The sequence below is a fragment of the Macaca fascicularis genome, chromosome 7 (genome assembly GCF_037993035.2).
Source record: "Macaca fascicularis isolate 582-1 chromosome 7, T2T-MFA8v1.1".
NCBI lineage: Eukaryota > Metazoa > Chordata > Mammalia > Primates > Cercopithecidae > Macaca > Macaca fascicularis.
In genome coordinates, this window is record NC_088381.1 from 146,201,830 (window position 1) to 146,221,587 (window position 19,758).

The 19,758-nt window shown below is 45.4% G+C and overlaps 1 protein-coding gene across 45 annotated transcripts in view; it reads left to right on the forward strand.

The window, feature by feature from the left end:
• Positions 1-19,758, forward strand: part of NRXN3 (neurexin 3) — a 1,719,470-nt gene that overhangs the window by 59,848 nt on the left and 1,639,864 nt on the right. For all 45 annotated transcript variants that reach the window (XR_010588584.2, XR_010588585.2, XR_010588583.2 and 42 more), the window contains exon 2: positions 16,750-18,159. Coding sequence is in view for 41 of the 45 variants with exons in the window: in XM_005561918.5 (XP_005561975.3) it covers positions 17,451-18,159 (709 nt within the window). In the remaining 4 variants the exon portion in view is untranslated. The remainder of the gene's footprint in view (positions 1-16,749; positions 18,160-19,758) is intronic.

The following is a 19,758-nucleotide window of genomic DNA, read 5'->3' on the forward strand; positions in this document are numbered from 1 at the left end:
TGTTCCATCACTCTGTCTGTTTAAAATCTTCCAACAGCTCCGCAAGACTTTCTTAGCTTGGCATCCAGGACCTTTGGAACTCTGCCCCCAACATGACTTTTTAGCCTTACATTTTTTTCCCACTATTCCTTCCCACCCATCCTACATTCCAGCTAGATAGAACTTCTTATGGCTTCCTGAACACACCATGATCTTTCCTATCCCACTGTCTTTATTTGCGATTTTCCTGCTGTTGGGACACCTACCCTGTGGCCGGGTCTAGCAAAACCACTCGTTCTTTAAGTATCTATGATATCCTCTTATGGTTATTGCTCACACGTCTATCTCCCTTCACCCACTAAACTCTGGCTGGGATCTTTGGGACTCCAGGAACTTCTTACAGGGTGCCTGGCAAGTAGCAGGTTTTTTTTGTTTTTGTTTTTGTTTTTCTTGAGATGGAATCTTGCTCTCTCCCCCAGGCTGGAATGCAGTGGCCTGATCTCGGCTCACTGCAACCTCTGCCTCCTGGGTTCAAGCGATTCTCCTGCCTCAGCCTCCCGATTAGCTGGGATTACAGGCTCGTGCCACCATGCCCTACTAATTTTTTGTAGCTTTATTAGAGACGCGGTTTTACTGCGTTAACCAGGATGATCTCGATCTCCTGACCTCATGATCCACTCACCTCCATGTCCCAAAGTGCTGGGATTACAGGCGTGAGCCACCGAGCCCGGCCCAAGTAGCAGATATTTATTAGAGTGTTGTTGATTGAATGAATAAGTGTGTGTTGTGTTGAATGAAATGGAGGTTGTGACTGCTTAACTCCCTCTTGTTACCTTCACCTTTCTGCATGTATTAAAAGATTTATCTAACCTGGAATAACAAATGCCCATCCTGGCATAGCAGAAAGATGGGTATTTTAAAAAGAAAGGCAGTTTTGTTACCTTTCAAGCATAGCAGGTTTTTGAAAGCTAAGGTATAAATAGGTACTAATAAGGAAAGTGGGACAACTAATGGAAAATTACAGGTTGTATTAGTCCTGATTGTATAATAATGGATCATAAACATTCCAGAATTATCCAGTGCGCCCAGAAGTTGAAGCCATGCTGATAGAATAATTTTTTTGAGACTTGGGTTTGAAAAATATACTGACTTTTTAATTTAAAAAACTTTGAAATACTTTTTGTTGTTAAGTAAAACCTGAAACTTGGTAGAGAAAGATATAATTGGGACTTCTATCTTTTGAGGATCATGGAAACTGTATTCAAATTATTACAATCCTGGATGAGCAGCCCTAGATGAGAAGGTTTGATATTATATAATAACTCACTGTTTCAGGGCAGAGTCTGGCATAGGTGGGCCCATTGTGTGCCATCCAAATGCATTTAATTACTGCAGGATGAGCCCATAGGTTTTATTTCGTATGCCCGTTGCAACTGATGGGAAGGTAGCACTGTCGGACTGTTGGGTTGAGAAGGATTCTGAAGCTCCCTCTGGGCTCAATATTATGGTACCATGACTAATTAATGATTGATTATTGAAATGTGCTGTGAACACGTGAAGGGAAGATTCATATATTTTGCCACCTTATCTAACATATCCCAGGAACAGTGGTATAATAGTAACCAGTGTGATATATGATAGAAATATGGGGCTTATCATTCAAAAGCTTGAATTTAAGATTCAGTTGCATCACTTACTCTGTTGTGACCCTGAACGAACCATGTTCTGTCTCTGAGCTTCAGTTTCTTCATAGGTAGAAGGGAGTTGAAAAAAAAAATAACACCTTATTTGTCATATGGAGGTTAGATGAGAGAGAGTTACTTTATATACATTAGTGCCTAGCTTTCCTAATCAGGCTTATGAGATAATTGCTGCATGCAGTTAGTACTTACTTGTTTGCTCCGTGCATGTTACATATGATGGTTTCTGTGCGTATTGCCTGTTTTCCATTCTCAGCTCACAGCACAGGAAGCTGTGCAGGCTCACTGACTTTGCACACCCACTAGCCTAGGGCTCTCACCAGAGCACCTCCCACCTCTTTGGTTCTCTGTGGTGACGTCCTTCAGCATAGGCAGTTAACACTGAAGCAGATGAGGCTGAAGTACATCGTGGCACTTATAGGCTTGGAAGTTCCATTCTACTTAACTTACTATGTTAAGTGCTCGTAGTAAATTTGGAGCTAAGACTTGGACTTAAGTTTCCTTAGCTGCCTCAGGACTGCGTCTCTAGAACGTCATAGAGTTTAAGCCTTGGCCAGGAAAACTGGGATGACAGTTCTATTCTATGTGTCTCATCCTCTAGGAGGCGAGCGTGGGCATGTTCTCATGGCAAAGGAGCAAGAGTGAGCAAGCAGAAAATATGAAAATGCTTTTCAAGCCTCTGCTGGTGTCATTTTTGCTAACATGCCATTCAGCCAAAGCAAGTCTCATGTCTGAGCTTAGTGTCCAGGGCTGGGACCCGTGATATTAAATTGCCAAGGGTGTGGAGATAGGGAGAGTGAAGAATTTGGGATATTAATACAAACTACTACACAACGTTATGGGAGAGATCTCTGAATTGTTGTTGTTGTTTTTTTTTTTTTTTTTTTTTTTTTTTTTTTTTTGAGACAGAGTCTCACTCTGTTGCCAAGGCTGGAGTGTAATGGCGTGATCTCGGCTCACTGTAACCTCTGCCTCCCAGGTTCAAGCGATTCTCCTGCCTCAGCTTCCTATGTAGCTGGGATTACAGGCACCTGCCACCACACCCAGATAATTTTGGTATTTTTAGTAGAGACAGGATTTCCCCATGTTAGCCAGGGGGATCTCAAACTCCTGACCTCAAGTGATCTGCCTGCCTTGGCCTCCCAAAGTGCTGGGATTGCAGGCATGAACAACTGTGCCCGGCTAGATCTCTAAAATCATAGTGTGAGTAAGGTGAACAGAAAAATAGTAATGATGATAATGGGCATGGCTAACATTTATTGAATGCTTGTTATCTACCAGTCTGTGCTGGGAGCCTATTGCGGTTTATTCTATACTGAATCCTAACAACACCCTTTTGATGTAAGTGCTAATATTACCTCTACCATTTTACAAACGAGAACACTGGGGTTCAGGGAGATTGGGTAATTGTCAGAGGTTACAAAGTGCCTCAGTGGTAGAGCTCTGGAATGAGGATCCAGTTTTATCTGACTCTAGTCTAGCTCTTAACTGAATCCCAGAATACCAGAACCTTGGGGCAGGGACACCCCTTGAAATGTACTGCAGAGGAATCTAGGCCAACAATGAGTAACTCCATTTCATGCGGAGGGTGATAACCTCAAGGAATGTGTCCCCCACATGAGTATTTACCGATGGTTCCCTCATGCTCAGACCTGTGAGGCTGGTAAAAGTTATAAGACTCAGTCTTGAGCTAGTATGAGTAAAAAGGAAAAATCTGTTCAAGAATTTTTTTGCACATTTGTGCAAATGACAGGTCCTCTGTGGCTTTTTGAGGGGAAAGTAGGAGATTCTAGGGATGGTCCCTTAAATGTTGAGGTTGGTATAGGTGCAGTGGTTTTGAAACTGTTCTTTGGGACTCTGTAGGGTTTCACACTATAAAATCTTGAAGACCACTGTGGTTGTCATGGTGGAGGCTGAGAAGCAAGATCCACCTCCTACTTCTGCAGAGAAGCTCTACTTTTAACTGTCTTACATTTTGTGGTTTACTTCTCCTTTTTTGTTTTTTTCTTTCAATCAGAGTCTCAGTGGCTTCAGAAAGGAAAGCCCTGTTATAATGGAAGGAACCCTGGTCAAAGGGTCCTGACAGTTGAGCTCTAGTGCCACTTCCACCACCATCCAGTTGTGTAATCTTGCACACTTGCTCGATGATCCCTGGGGTTCTTCTTTCTTCATCTGTTGAATGAGGGGTTTGGGCTGGTGATCTTCTCTGTCTTCTCCAGCTCTGAAATTCCTCATCTTCCAGGAGGGGCATCTGTGCCCTATTCTACTGCCAGGGGTGAAGTTCTAGAACTGGTCTGCTGGTGATCTGAACCAGAATCCCTCCCTTGAATCCTTCAAACTTCCATCTGCTTTCCCCGCTTAGTCCAGTCAGCAAGCACATGTCTATGATCGACTCTGTGCCAGGCACTAAACCTGCCATCTTTCTAAGCTCTGCAGGTCCTAATACTTGTCCTGGCCTGAGAGGGTCTGAGGTGTGACCTCTTGCTGTGTCTTTTCTTTGCCACTATCTTCCTTCCTTTTCTTTCTGCCTCACATGTTTATGTCTTCCTACAGGACACAGTGTGAGGGTTGGTAGCAACATATACTTTCTAGGGGTTAGCAGTGGAGGGGATAGTAAGTGGGGACCTAAGGATGTTGCAACAGATGGGCTCACTGGGTCACTGTTCTCTCTCCAGTTCTCCTCAGCCATTGACAAGGATGCTAAGTTCATCTGATCAAAGTGCTTTTCCAATGTAGATCCCTTTATTTTTCTGTATTTTGTATTTTTATTGAGACAGGGTCTCCCTCTGTCACCCAAGCTGGAGTGCAGTGACACGATCTTGGCTCACAGCAACCTCTGCTTCCTGAGCTCAAGTGATCCCCCCACCTCAGCTTCCCAAGTAGCCAGGACTACAGGCATGAGCCACCACACCTGACTAATTTTTGTATTTTTAGTAGAGACAAAGTTTTGCCATGTTGCGCAGGCTGGTCTCAAACTCTTGAGTTCAAGCAATCTGCCAGGCTTGGCCTCCTAGATCACTTTCTTCTGGCCACCTCTCTCTCTGTCTCTCTAGCAGTGACTTCCTCAGCAAAGGGCAGAATTGAGGTCTAGTTGTTTGGTGGGAGGACCTGCATCTTTTATTCTTATTTCCTAGGTGATGGAGAGGCTGGGGTGACATGGAGGGGCACAGTTTCCCTACAAAGCTATGGAAGGAGAGAAGGCTGGGGAGTGCTAGCTGGTATCTGCAAACAATTTTAAATGGAGGAGACACTGGAGTGGGGACCCAGAGAAGAGGGAGTCAGCCATGAGAAGGTTTGAAGAAGGGCATTTCGGGCAGTGGGAAAAGCAATTGCAAAGACTGTGAGGTTGGGTTGCACTTAGTGAGTCCCGAAAACCCCAAGGAGGTAGCATGGCTGGAGCACAGTGAACAAGGGGAAGAGGAGTAGTAGATGAGATTGGAGAGGTGGCTGGTGCCAGACCATGGCCATGTGGGGTCTCATAGACCACAGGGAGGACTTTGGATTTCATTCTGAGTATGCTGAAAACCACTGGAGGGTCTTGGAAGGGGGAGTGATGACTTCCATTTTAAAAGGTCATTCTGACTGCTGTATAGAAAATATTCCATAAGGAGCAAAGGTGGAAGCAGGGATACCTATTGGGAGAACAGTATGTAGTCCAAGAGAAAAAGAAACACTGGTATAGTATAATTGATCAGAGTGCAGCTTACACCCTCCCCTTAGGAGGTCTTGGGACGTAGGGCCAAACCTGGAATATCCTGTCAATGGGTAAGAAAACCCTGGGGAGCCTGAAGGTAGAGAAGGAGAGATGGTAGATTGGGTGAGGGGCATGGGATAAACTCCGGAGCCACACCCGTTTCTGCTGTTATTCATTTATTCATTCATTCAACGTATAGTATCCATATTCTTTTTTTCCCCAGAGAATAGATTTTCTTCAGCCCTTAAGGACTCAGCTTCTTACATGGACTTTGGCAGAGGTCAGGGGTATAGTGCCTTGGCTCTAAATGGGGTGAGGGTGTTTGGTCCTTCTAGGCATCACAGTGATTCCTGACTACCTTGCTGTGAATGGCACTACTTACGTAGTACTGTTGTTTCACATACAGCTTGGGAGGCACAAAAGCCTTGAAGATACATGGTTCACACATGTCCCGATGGCTGCAGCCTCTGCTGTGTTTTGGATGATGAGCTTCTTAATGGCCTTGTCCTTGGCTACAGATAGGGCCAAATTCGTGCAATAAATAGGCTGAATATGGCTGTGGTTCTTTTTTGCCATGACTGTTGTTCCTTCTCTTCATTGTCATTTTGGAAGCGAGGAGCTGAGATCTGCACCCTTATTAGCATGTGACTTTGGAAAAATGACTTAATTTTCCAGAGGCCTCAGTTTACTTATCTCCAAAATAGAGATAATAATAGTCCCTACTTCACAGAGGATTAAATGACTTCACGTGTACCATACTTGGCATAGCACATTGCCCAGGGCAAGTGTAATATGTGTGTTTGCTGTTGCTGCTGGTGTTGTAAGATGTGTGTGCTGGAGGAACTGTGTAGGAGCCTTTCCAGTGGCTTTCCAAAATCACAGAAGGTCCAAATTGCCACGGGGTTTGGGTCCTGAGCACACTGATCTACACTGTCCCCTTTCTAGGGGCTGTGTGTCATCTGCTCCTGGCTCCCAGGCTCAGCCTTCACCCTCATTGTAACCCTTCCTGGAGATACCTTTTGTGGGCAGGAAGCAGGTCCTGCCCCTGCTTCCTGCCCCCTGGCATTGCATTGCCCTGCAGGAGGTGTGGTCTGTGCCTCATACCTGTGAGGTGTGCCTTGTAGATGGGGCTGTGCCAGGCCCCATGTCTGGTCTGGGTTCACACAGTTCAAGTCTGTCCAGAGCCTTGCCAGTTTGTTCTGTTCTCCTCGCCAGCTCTGGCACCTCTTGCTCCATTAATGGAGAATTTGTCAAGTAATGGGAATAATTAGCACAGTGGGGGCTTTACTGTGTCCTGGAAAGAGAACAGAGAGAGCCCTCCCGGCAGCCCCAGGCATGATTGCTGGGCAGGCTTATTTTCTCTTGTCTGTGCCTCTCTCCCCTTCTCTTACATGTGTTTGATTTTTTTCCCCCTCTTTGTGTGGAGAGAGTTGGCTAGGAGAAAAGACTCGTAAATTGCACTCTTGCTGGGCTGGTGCTGCGAAAGCTGGATAAGATTGTCTTCTAGGGCTGAATAATTTTCCTCTCCCCTTACCCCCTTTGTGGGGAAAGATCAGCTAGGCACCTAGTTCATTTTCCCCTCCTTTTCCCTCTCCATTTTTTTCTCTCCCCCAGCCCTCCCCGCTTCCCTTCCCTATCCCCTTATGTAAAGAACTCACTGGCTTTCAATTGAATCTTTTTTTAATGGTCCCAAGAGGCGAGGATCTTGAAGGGTGATTATCTTCATTATAAATTATTAACTCTCCCAGCAGCCAGATGGCTTTCCAAACCGTGGCTGGGAACTCCAGGCTGGGGAGGCCCACTGGCCAGAGAGGAGGGGATGAGAGAAGGGAGGAAGCCGAAGAGTAAATGGCCACAGCTTCTTGGGTCCCTGGCTGTACTGAGGTTGCTGGGGAGCCTGTTGGCACCTTACAAGACCTGAATTCTTTGGTGTGTGGGGGAGGAGTTTGTTGTTGTTGTTGGATTTTGCCCACTAGATAACTCAGGGTGCAACAACTAGGCTACCTTTCGGATGCAGTAGAGGTGGTAGGTGGAAAAGAGACTGTTGCCATGAGTTGCTTTTGGTATGAACCTTAGAAGATTGTCAAGGTGTGGTAAGAAGGCATGATTATTTCTGTCCTTTGTGTCGTCTTTGATGTGCACATCCTGGAAGGTGTATTCATTGTTCTTCCTAATTTACAGGAGAAGAACAAAAAATTGAATAGGTCCAGAGGTATCCATACGGTCGCTTGGCCAATAGTTAGTGGAAAGACAGTCTGGTTCTGACTTCCAATCTAGTGGTCTTTCCCTGACACCAGACTTCTCTTCCCCAGTTGCTTATGCCCTACTTGTCCTTCAAGTTTCCTTGCAGGTTCCTCTCCTCTGAGAAACCTCTTACCACGCCAGCCCTGAGTCATCTTGTTCCTCTGGACTGTATTGTGCTCCCTGCATAGAACTACTTAGTACTAGACATACAACCCCTAAAGATGTCCAGTCTCTTCTGGGTCATCCCCAGTAACAGGGAGCCCACTTCATTTGGAGGTAATCTGCTTCTAAGATAAAGACATAAATACTCTTTGTAGAACTTCCATTCACTAGAGAAAATTCTATCCTGGAGGACAATAAAGAAACTGTGGGATCTTTCTTCCAATTTAAGAATGCTTCCTTCTCCTGCAGACACTGATCCTGCCACTGCTGCATTGCCTATGTTAGCCCAAACACCCTGACACCTCCAAAGATTTCTCCTATAGAGACTCACGTCTGACTCTGCACATTGTCTGTGACATTGGAATGAAATTTAAAAGAAGTCCATCTACCCCGCTTACTCTCCCTAAGCAGTCCCCGTGATATGGTTTGGCTGTGTCCCCACCCAAATCTCATCTTGAATTGTAACTCCCATAATTCCAACATGTCATGGGAGGGACCTAGTGGAAAGTAATTGAATCATGGGGGCAGATCTTTCCCATGCTGTTCTCCTGATAGTGAGTAAGTCTCATGAGATCTGTTGGTTTTATAATGAGGAGTTCCCCTGCACAAGCTTTCTCTTGCCTGCCCCCATGTAAGGTGTCCCTTTGCTCTTCCTTCATCTTCTGCCATGATTGTGAGGCCTCCCCAGACATGTGGAACTGCAAGTCCATTAAATCTCTTTCCTTTATAAATTGCCCAGTCTCAGGTATGTCTTTATTAGCAGCTTGACAACGGACTCATATACCCCATGAGACACCAACATTAGCCATGCTGCTAGCACGAAATAATAAGCATCAAGGACAACAGTGGACAGCAACAGTAGATAACATTTATTTGGTGTTTATTTGTGCAGAGCATTGTCCTAAGGGCTTTCACTTGTACTAAGTGCCTACATATGATAATTCATTGTTATCATCTCTGTTTCACAGAGAAGACAACGGAGGCACAGAGTGGATAAGTGACTGGCTCAAGGTCACATAGGCGTCAAGTAGCAGGTCTGAGGTTTGAACCCAGGAAGTCTGGCTCCAGAGTCCGTGCCTTTAACCACTACATTATCCTGCCTGCATGAGAGGGGCACTTATCCTAGCACCAGTGTTCCACTTTGGACCCTAGAGGCTAACCATCACCATATCAAGTCCACACTTGGCAGAGTCTGCTTCTCACATTTTGTCCACCTCCTTTTATTATTTAGGCTCATGTCTTTCCTTTCTACTAATATATAAGTGCCTTTCAGGGCTTGAGCTATTTTTTTTTATCTTTATGTCTGGAACATGAGTGCTCCATGGTTAGACAAAATGAACGAAAAACTTTCTTTCCATTCACTATCTTCTGGCTTACCTACACCTTTCTCAAAGAGTATGACTCAGAATAAAAATTCGGTGACCGGTGTCAGATTGACACAAATGATGATCTCTTTCTTCCTGTAAGTTATATTTCAATTAATATAGTCTAAAACTATATTTGATTATCTAGCAGCCACAAATGCTTCTATATATGTGTGTGTGTGTGTGTGTGTGTGTGTGTGTGTCTTTGTGTCAATTTAATTTCTCAATTCTTATTTACTGTATAGTTACAAATTGTACCTTCCATCCCTATGGGTTGTTTATATTGGAGGATCAAGTTGTATTACTTCCATGTATCTCCATCAAATTTTGTCTTATTAGATATAGGGTGTAGTTTTAGCCTACCATGATCTCTTGGGGTCCCTTCAGCCTCACCCGGCACACTCATAACTGTCAGTGTCAGTTCATCTATACACAAGACTATTTGACTCTCTCCCTCTTCACTGGTGCTCTTGATAAACATGAAAGATGAGATCAGGCCTGACCTCCCACAAGAGCCTGTGTCCTAATGGGCTCACACCTTCTTTGAATGCTGTTCTTTAGCCAGTGACAAGTCTTCTTGGTCTATCTGCCTCACAGTCCTCATATCATGAGAAGATCTGCTGAAGTCCATATATAACTCCTGTGTATCTCTACCATAACAGATCAGTATTCTTGACAGAAAAGGAATTTAGGTTAGCCTGACATGACTTCTTAGTTCTTGTGAAAAACTTAGTTTTTAGTATAAAAAAAAAAGTGTTACAGGTTAAAGGTTTAAAAAAAAAAGTCTCTTCCTGTCTCTCCCCATCTCCATCCGCCTTTCAGCACAATATAAACTTCAAATGCCCTTTTCTATGTGTCCATTTGTTAAGAACGGAATTAAGGTCCTTGGAGGCTATTTCCCCTTCTTTTTCCTAAAGGTTAAGGATGATGAACTCAGGATGGTATAAACTTGGTGACTAAGACTAGGTTCAGCTCCGCAGATTTCAGGAAAAGAAGAGAAGATGCAAGAAGGGTGGTATTCCTAGACATGACCAAATTATGGGAGAGAGGACTAGGGTATAGAGTGGGCTGAAAAGAGAGGACAGTGAGCTTCCTATTGCAAAGCATGGTGGATATTTGCCCCTAGTTTTCTAGAAGAGAGGTTGGTTTTGACTTGGGGAAGTGTAGGAAGGAGATTCCAGCCTAAAAAACAGGAACTAGTAATAATTTTCTTTAAAACCTTTCTTCAAGTGACATAACAAAAATAATAGATTAACATGTATATGTATCAGGAAGCGTATTAAGTTGCTTTTTTTGAAATATAGCATACATATAGAAGAGCACATACATTGTAAGTATACAGCTCCCTTGTTGCAATTTCACAAACTGAACACATTATGCAGCATCACCCAAATCAAGAAACAGGATTCCTTCACCCCTTTGCCTTCTTCTAGTCATTAACCACTATTCTGACATTTAACAGCATAAAACAAATAATTTTGCTTCTTTTTATGGTTTACATAAATGAAGCACATACAGTTTGTGTTCTTCTGTGTCTTACTTTGCTCAATGTTGTGTATGTGAGATTCATCCACGCTTCTGTCTGGAGATGAAGAGCAATCATTCTCAAAGCTGTATAGTATTTTGCACGAATAGACTACAACTTATCCACTCTACTGCAGATAGACATTGGGTGATTTTCTAGGTTTTGGCTATTATGAATAGTGTTACCATGAACATTCTCATGCATATTTTCAGTTGGACATTTGTAAGCGTTTCTGTTGGTATATACCTAAAATGATAATTGTGGAGTCCTGTGGTAAAAATGTTCAGCTTTAGTAGATACTGCCAGCATAATTTTCCAAAGGTAGTTACATTTTTATAGATTTTTAAATTTAATAAAGTTCAAAACTGCCCTATGAGATAGGTATTATTCCCCCCCACTTTTTTTGTTTTGATGAACAAAGACTCAAGAGAGTTGCCCAAGGTTCAGTAGCTATAGAAACGAGACTCTGGGTTTAAATTCAGCTCTGCCTGCCTCCAAAGCCCATGTTCTTTCTCACTACTCTGAACTACTTTTGTATCTTTGAGAGAATTCATGACTTAACCTCCCCCACTACCTGCAGTAGAGTCTTTGCTGTTGTATTAAGGTAGATAGTGCTGACTATGTGAGGTTGCCCTAATGGTGTGGTGTCTGGAGAGGTATAGTTTAGTTGAGGGAGCACATTTCTGAGGTTCTTGTATAAGAACAAGCCTCTGTCCACCTCCAAAACACACAAGGAGAGAAGGAACATGCCCGTATCCTATGCCTTTGTTCAAGTGCATGGGCGAATGGGTGTGGAGAGCATTGATGGCGAAGGTGGGTAAGACACGAGGCTCAGGTTACAGGGAGTCCTTCTGGGTGTAGGTGGCCATGTGAGATGGAAGCTTCTGCTAGTTTGTCAGTGACAAGAGTTTTTTTTTATGGTTCAGTATTAGGAGTGTATGAATCAGGACTCTTGGTCACAACCCAACTCAAACTTGCTAAAGGGAAAAAAGTTTTGGTTCATGTAATGGAAGTCACAGGATTCATTGGGCTTCAGGTCTGGCTGATCTAGGTGTTAAAACAACATCACTAGAAATCTGTTTGTATCTATTTCTTGGCTCTGATTTCTTCTTTGTTGTTTTCCTTATTAGACAAAATCCTCTCCAATGGTGGAGATGGATCATACTCCACCAGTAATGATGGTGTCTGTCAAGTTTGAGCTTCACTCTAATAATTTGATGATGTGGTAAGAAGAGAGAGAGGATCCTTTCACAATAATTCCAGTGAAAGTCCTGGCATTAACTCAAATTCAACTTCAAGTTTGGGTGAGAGACCCATCTTGAAACTAATCATTGTGACCAGGAGATTGGAATGTCCCAGTTGACTAAACTGAGATCATATGATTTGGGATTGGGATGAACCTTATCTTGAATGACGCAGAGCAAGTTTGGTGGTGAAAATCATTTACCTGCAAAGTGGGGTGAGGGGTGCAGGGAACATGGGGCAAAACCACCAGAGAGCCATTGGAGAGATTTTCCAGTTCTGGTGAGGGCAGGTCATAAGAAGCCTCTGGAAGAAAACCTGGTAAGCCCCGCCTGGGGACTGTGGGATGCCCACAAAGGCGGGGCAGAAGGTCAGTCATCATCATGACTTCCTAAATAAAATCCACTTCTAGACACAGTCCGACTTCCTTGAGTCTGTCTCGAGCTCAGCTAAAGCTCCAAGCAGTTGGAAAAGGGAGCAATGGAATTGGGAGGAGGATGGGGAGGGCAAATGGCAGCCAGATCTTCTGAGCCACCCTTGTGGCAAATAGCCCACATGTCAGAGTTGTGTGAGCCCCCCCACTGCACCACCCTGCCGCCTCCTAAGCAGCCGGCTTATGAGACATTTGCAAAGATGTTAACCCCACATAAAAAGTGTGCCGTTCGATAATTATGTAAATTAGCTGGCAATTAGATAATGTCACTCACTTTCCCTCTCTTGCTTGATTCCCACACAACAGACAAGTGTTCTGAGCTTCTGCACCAGCCCGGGCCCTGCATGCAGGCTCTGGGGCAAACCACCTGTGTGTGTGGCTGCCTGCATTCTCCTATGGCTCAACAGAGGGTGGAAGTTGTCTGGTCAGGTGAAGAGGGCTCCCTGGCTCCTGTTTTGCCATTTCTTGAGTCTGGCATGCCCTACCAGAGGGCCAAAGAAGGCTGAAGCATAAACGTTGGCAGCAGTTGGAGGCTTGCGATATTTAGTGTAAGGGCATCTCTAGCTTTTGGCCATTTTGGCAATTTCCCAGAGGCAGCATGAATGTCCAAAACCAAGAATAAAATGGAAGGGCTGTAGGAAAGAATGTGGATAGACCATCGAGGGTTAAGTCTACATAAGCCCACTTCTGATGTTATCACTTCTGAAACTGGATTCTGCCTGTGGGAAAGAAAGCCTGGGTTTCCTCAGTCAGCCTTTTCGATCCCCCACAATGCAGGGCAGGGAACGGTGGTATCTCCAGTGCTGGTCTGGGCTGGAGGGGAAGGACAAGGGACTGAATGAATGGAGAGGCTCAGCCTGGAAGGGGTGTGTGGCCCCAACAAAGCAGGCTAGGTAAGTGCCCAAGATCTTCCCCCACAAGGGAATGTTTCTCGGCAGCACAGTTTTTCATTCAGGGGTTTCCCCAGGTCATTAAGCATGTGCTGCCTTGCTCATTGGGGTCATGTGAGGTTGGCATCCAGAGAGGCATGGGGGCTCAGGATTGCCGTCTTTGTGTAAAGTTGGGTTGTATGGAGGCCACTGCATGGAACAGAAGTCAAATAATCCACAGGGATGCTTTTCCACTTCTGCTTTTACTGTTCATTCTGTCTATAAGTGCTTCCCAAACTCCAGCTCCATGATGAGGCCCTGTGGCAGGCACTGTGTTGAAGCAGTCATTGCCTCCAGGGAGCCCCCCATAAGCAATCTGGTTCCAGAGCCTGGGCTCTTAATTGCCATGCTTTACTGTCTCTGAAGTAAACTTGTCCCTCACTAGTTTGTGATGCCCTGGAGGGTGAGATTGGTGTCTTTATTCTGCTTTGATCCAGTAGTGCCTGGAATGAATTGGAACTCAATAAACAGTTGAATTGAAGGGTTTTCTTTTTTCATTGAGATGTTGCCCTTTGACTTGGTTGGCATACCTCACCTCATACAAGGGTCATATTCATAGAAATTGAGTCACATTTCATGTCCTAACCTCCTGTTATCCACGTCTGACTTCATGTCGTCCACTCACTCCACTCCAACAGCAGCCACCTCCTGCTGTTCTTCAAATATGCCAGCTTACTCCAGCCTCAGTTCTTTTGCATTGACTATTGCTTCTGAAACATTCTTTCCAGATACTTACATGGCTGGTTCCCTCACACTCTTTCAAGTCTTTTCTTTTTTCTTTCTTTTCTTTTCTTTTGAGACAGAGTCTTGTTCTGTTGGAACAAGTGGATGGAGTACAGTGGCACAATCTTGGTTTACTGCAAACTCTGCCTCCTGGGTTCCAGCAGTTCTCCCTGCCTCAGCCTCATGAGTAGTTGGGATCACAGGGTCCTGCCACTAGGACTAATTTTTGTATTTTTAGTAGAGATGGGGTTTCGCCACATTGACCAGGCTGGTCTTGAACTCCTGACCTCAGGTGATCCACCTGCTTCGGTCTCCCAAAGTGCTGGGATTACAGGCGTAAGCCACCGTGCATAGCCTCAGGTCTTTACTTAAATTTCACCTTCTAAAAGACTCTTTGTGGTATTTGCCTTTTTTTCTGGGATGTAGATACTCCTTGCCTGTTTATTTCATGCTACCAAAGTCATGCCGACCAGGTCAAAGTTTTTGAAGTTTTAGCAGTTGGCTCTCACAAGCCTTTGTGAGTTGGCACCAGCACATTCCTGTGTCCATGTCTCAACTGAGCATCCCTTGAACCACTGGGGGTACCTGTGTGTATGGTAAAAGGACTTGATAATAACTTGAGCATACCCTGAGAATGACGCTGCATGGCAGATGCACTTGAATATATGTCCCAAACTAGGGAAGCTGGGAGTGGCCAACCAGAAGATTCATTCCTTCTCTATGAGCAACATATGAGCCCCTGGCCGGTCCCATGGAACACTGGCTATACAGAGGATCAAGACCCTTTGTTTTAGGGTAAATGAAGGTTGCCAGATAGGGGCTGTTATGGGGAGGGTGCTAAGTAAATATGCTGTGTAAACTGCATGCTTTTGCAAGCAGTTGCAGCTCTCCTACCCGGCTCTCCACCACTGGACTCTCCTCTGGATGTAAGCTCCCAATAAAACTCCATGTCTCATTTGCTGGCTCTGGGATTCTTCTTTTGCCTCTTGAACGTGGTACCTTCCTTGTCGGAGTCTATGGAAGTTTGGCACAGCACCTGTGCCACACTTTAGGGAACATTGCTTGGACAAAGGCTTTTATAGAACAAAGGCTTTCCTTATGATGGATTTAATCAGCCTCTTGTTGGTTGGGTTTGTTTGTTCCTTGGGAATAGGTGTTTGTTCCTGGTTAAGGAACAGCAGCTTCCTCTTCAAAGAAGGGGTAATAACTAGCTTTGCTGATGTGGTTATCATAAAAATAGTGGATAGCAATGTTCTGATGGAGACCATGGTGAATTATCAAATGTGTCAGGTAATAAGCAACCTGCACAGCTCCTAGAAATCACACTCACTGTTTGATCTGAACAGAGAACTCAGTTAGGTGGGCCAGAGTCTGCCCTCAGAAACCAAACTGCATGCTGGTACATTTCTAACTATTTCTGAATAATCATAAAATACATGTAAAATACTCTAGGTCATTCGGAACTATCCATTATCACTCTGGGAATTTCTTAACTATTCAGTTGTCATCCATTCTGCAGTTTTCATAATCTTTTTTAGTATTTTTGTTTTTACACATTGCTCACTCTATAGCCATACATACATCCACACATACACAGACATACACAAATAACCCCTCCTCCTGTCCCTTCCCACTTCAGAAATAAAGGAAGAAACCTAGGATTTGTTGGTCACCTACTATGTGTAAAGCCTCATGTGGCCGGCGGCAGTGGCTCATGCCTATAATCCTAGCACTTTGGGAGGCCTAAGTGGGCAGATCAGAAGTTCAAGACCAGCCTGGGCAACATGATGAAACTCCGTCTCTACTAAAAATACAAAAATTAGCTGTGCATTGTGGCACATGCCTGTAATTCCAGCTACTTGGGAGGCTGAGGCAGAAGAATTGCTTGAAGAGGTAGAGGTTGCAGTAAGCCAAGCTCATGCCACTGCATTCTAGCCTGGGCAAAAGAGCGAGACTCTGTCTCAAAAAAAACAAAAACAAAAACAAAAAACAAGAAAAGCCTTATGCTAGGATTGATTCCTCTCTTCAATCTTGGGAAGAGGCTATTATATTCTCTACTTTACAAGTGAGGAAATAGAAGCTCAAATAGATTAAGAAATTTTCTCAGAGTGCCACATACAGGAGCTAGGATTCAAACTCAGCCTTTTTTTTTTTTTTTTTTTTTTTTTTTGACGGAGTAAAATAACCCTTCTCTCAATATTCAGTAAGAGAGGAGGATTATTTTACTCATTACTCACCTTCCAGTTTATTTTCACTGATTTTTATAAACATTTCTTTCACAAATTTAGGGGTAGCACTCTGCCTTAGGCTTCCTACAGTGAGTTGTCAAATTGAAAAGGAAAAATCTAGAAAAAAATTTAATGTCATTTGCATGCTTTTAATAGGTAAATAAGTAAAAATCAGGTGTGAGCATTTGAATACATAAAATGTTAGCACTTATCTTAAAAATACATTTTGGCAATGTGACCTTGTGATGTGAATATTGTAATAATGTGCTGATACGGCTTTGGGGATTTTCATTATTTTTACATATGGAAAACCTGAGTGCATCATTAGGACCTGGGCTCGGGTCTTATAGTGGCTCTGGAAGAACCCAGGGCCTCCCTCCTGTTTGAAGCACTAAGCGCTGTAGCAATCACTAGAATAGCTTGGCTCGAAGTCAGCTTTCCATCAATACTTGTGAAATAGGATGCAATGTTTTCCTGATATATGGCCCTAATCTTCCTCTCCTTCTCCCTCCCCTTCTTCCCACAGGTCTTTTCTCTGGAGTCCTGGGAGGCAAGTTATGGGCAGCACTGCCTCTGGCCGCACCATGAAGCCTGAGTCTGCTTGCGCTCTGCCCTGGGCCCTGCTCTGTCTGAGCATTGGGCTTCTAGCTGCCCCCCTCCCCACAGCCTGCCGCTGCTAGGAGGTAGAACTTTAGGACTGGTCCTTGGCCTATTTCTACCTGTCACCTGGCTCACCTCACCACTCACTCCTCCTCCATCACAGCAGCCCGGCCCTGTCCCTGGCCTCCCTGGCTAGGGCGTTTGGGGGTCCGTTGGGAGGAGTGCATCGCTAAAGACTTCTTCCTACTCTCCTGCACCTTCTCCTCCTTGAGTCAAGGCCTCCGGATCCACATGGATAGCTGAGATCTTTTCTTGGAGAAAGACGCTTTCCTCTTTACTCCAGTCCCTCACTTCCCCGCCTGATTTTCCTCCTCTTCTGCTGGTCCTATCTTTTTCTACTGCCTTTATTCAATTTCTTGCTTGTGTGCCCTTTTGGGACTCTCTTGTACACTTTCCTCCCTCTCCACCATCTCAGGATCTGTGTGTGTGCTGCCTTCCTCCTGTGTGCTTTCTGTCCCTTCATCTCCATCTTGTCTTCCTCTCCCACTTCTATTGCCAAAGGGAGAGATCCTCTCTGGGCTGTTCCCTGGCCTGTCTGCTCCTCTGGGCTCTGTCCCAGCAGCCACAATGAGTTCCACACTCCACTCGGTTTTCTTCACTCTGAAGGTCAGCATCCTGCTGGGGTCTCTGCTGGGGCTCTGCCTGGGCCTTGAGTTCATGGGCCTCCCCAACCAGTGGGCCCGCTACCTCCGCTGGGATGCCAGCACACGCAGCGACCTGAGTTTCCAGTTCAAGACCAACGTCTCCACGGGTCTGCTCCTCTACCTGGATGATGGCGGCGTCTGCGACTTCCTATGCCTCTCCCTGGTGGATGGCCGCGTTCAGCTCCGCTTCAGCATGGACTGTGCCGAGACTGCCGTGCTGTCCAACAAGCAGGTGAATGACAGCAGCTGGCACTTCCTCATGGTGAGCCGCGACCGCCTGCGCACGGTGCTGATGCTTGACGGCGAGGGCCAGTCTGGGGAGCTGCAGCCCCAGCGGCCCTACATGGATGTGGTCAGTGACTTGTTCCTTGGTGGAGTCCCTGCTGACATACGACCTTCTGCCCTGACCCTTGATGGAGTACAGGCCATGCCCGGCTTCAAGGGATTAATTCTGGATCTCAAGTATGGAAACTCGGAGCCTCGGCTTCTAGGGAGCCAGGGTGTCCAGTTGGATGCCGAGGGACCCTGTGGTGAGCGTCCCTGTGAAAATGGTGGGATCTGCTTTCTCTTGGACGGCCACCCCACCTGTGACTGTTCTACCACTGGCTATGGTGGCAAGCTCTGCTCAGAAGGTAAGACCCTCTCCCTCTCTTGCTAGAGACCCACCCATGGGATAGCTGAGGCTGGGGATCCTGATAGAAACCAGTTCTATATGGATGCACATCTTTAGCTTCATGTTAGATCACTGGGCCCCTTGCCCTGAGGAGGCAGTGGAAATCCTTTGCCTACTCTCAATGGAGAATCGAATCTGTCAGATCTCAGCAGGAGGAGAACACTGGCCCCTGAACCCTGGGCTCTGTACCCTACTCAGAGGGTTAGATGAAGTAGGGTCTGTCCCAGCTTGGCCCCTCTCACTGCAGCACCGTTTATCACAGTCAACCCAGGGCAAGAAATCAGATAGAAACTGGCAAATTTCGGCTAGGCACGGTGGCTCACACCTGTAATCCTAGCACTTTGGGAGGCTGAAGTGGGCAGATCACTTGAGGTCAGGAGCTGGAGACCAGCCTGGCCAACATGGTGAAACCCTGTCTCTACTAAAAATACAAAAATTAGCTGGGCATGGTGGCACATGCCTGTAGTCACAGTTACTCACAAGGCTGAGGCAGGATAATGGCTCTAACCTGGGAGGTGGGGGTTGCAGTGAGCTGAGATTTCACCACTGCACTCCAGCCTGGGTGACAGAGTGAGACTGTCTCAAAAAAGAAAAAACAAAAACAAAAACAGAAATTGCCAAATTTCTACCTGTGTCCGTCCTGACCCCTTGAGGTTTGGACCCTTAGGGATAGTTGGGAAACTCCCCATCACTTCCTCTTAATCGTCCCTCACATGAAGAATGCCTGTGTAAAGAAAAATGAACCCAGTTCCTTTGTGGCCCGCCCCACCTCCCAGCCCTCCAGGAGGTGTCTGAAAGGTGGATGAGGCATCTGGGCCAGGCCCTTCTTGCCTCTTTGTTTTGTCAATGAGGATTTCTCACATGAGGTACCTCTTTAGATGTGGTTCCCTTTCCCATCCTCTCCAAGTACTGAGAACATTGCAAAGAGGAACAGAGATTGACTACAGCCTTGTTCAGCCAAGCCTCCAAGGGAGCTGAGAGTATACAGCATATCTGGAGAACCTCCCAGGTTCAACTGTGACTTCCCAGGGAGAAGCAGGGAGGCACAAAGGCTTAGGCTGCCCTCCCTTGCTCACCAAATCCTGACTGTTTGGGATTAGATCTAAGAGAGGTGACTCAAACTTTCATTCGACAAATACTTAAAATCCAGATTCCTGGATTCCTAGACTCACTCACAGCTTAGATTTGGGTAGCAGAAACTGCTGGAGAAGCTGAGAACGGACCATACAGGTATGTATGTCGAGAGGTTAGGGTGACAGGAGGCAAGGAAGTCACATTTCTTCCTATTCTTTTTGGGTTAAGCCCTGGATTCTCTTAGACGGGTTTTATGTTGCCATGCCCTACTAGTCTCTTTGTGGAGGTGATGTGAGGTATAGGGCAGAACAGTGGTTCTCAACTTAGCTGCATGTTAGGATTGTCTTGGGGGAATTTAAACTCCAGACCACACCCCAGGCTAATTAAATCAGAATCTCTTGGCATGGGATCCAAGCATCTGTACATTTTTAAAGCTCTCCACATAATTCCAATGCACAATCAAAGTTAAGAACTAACAAGTACA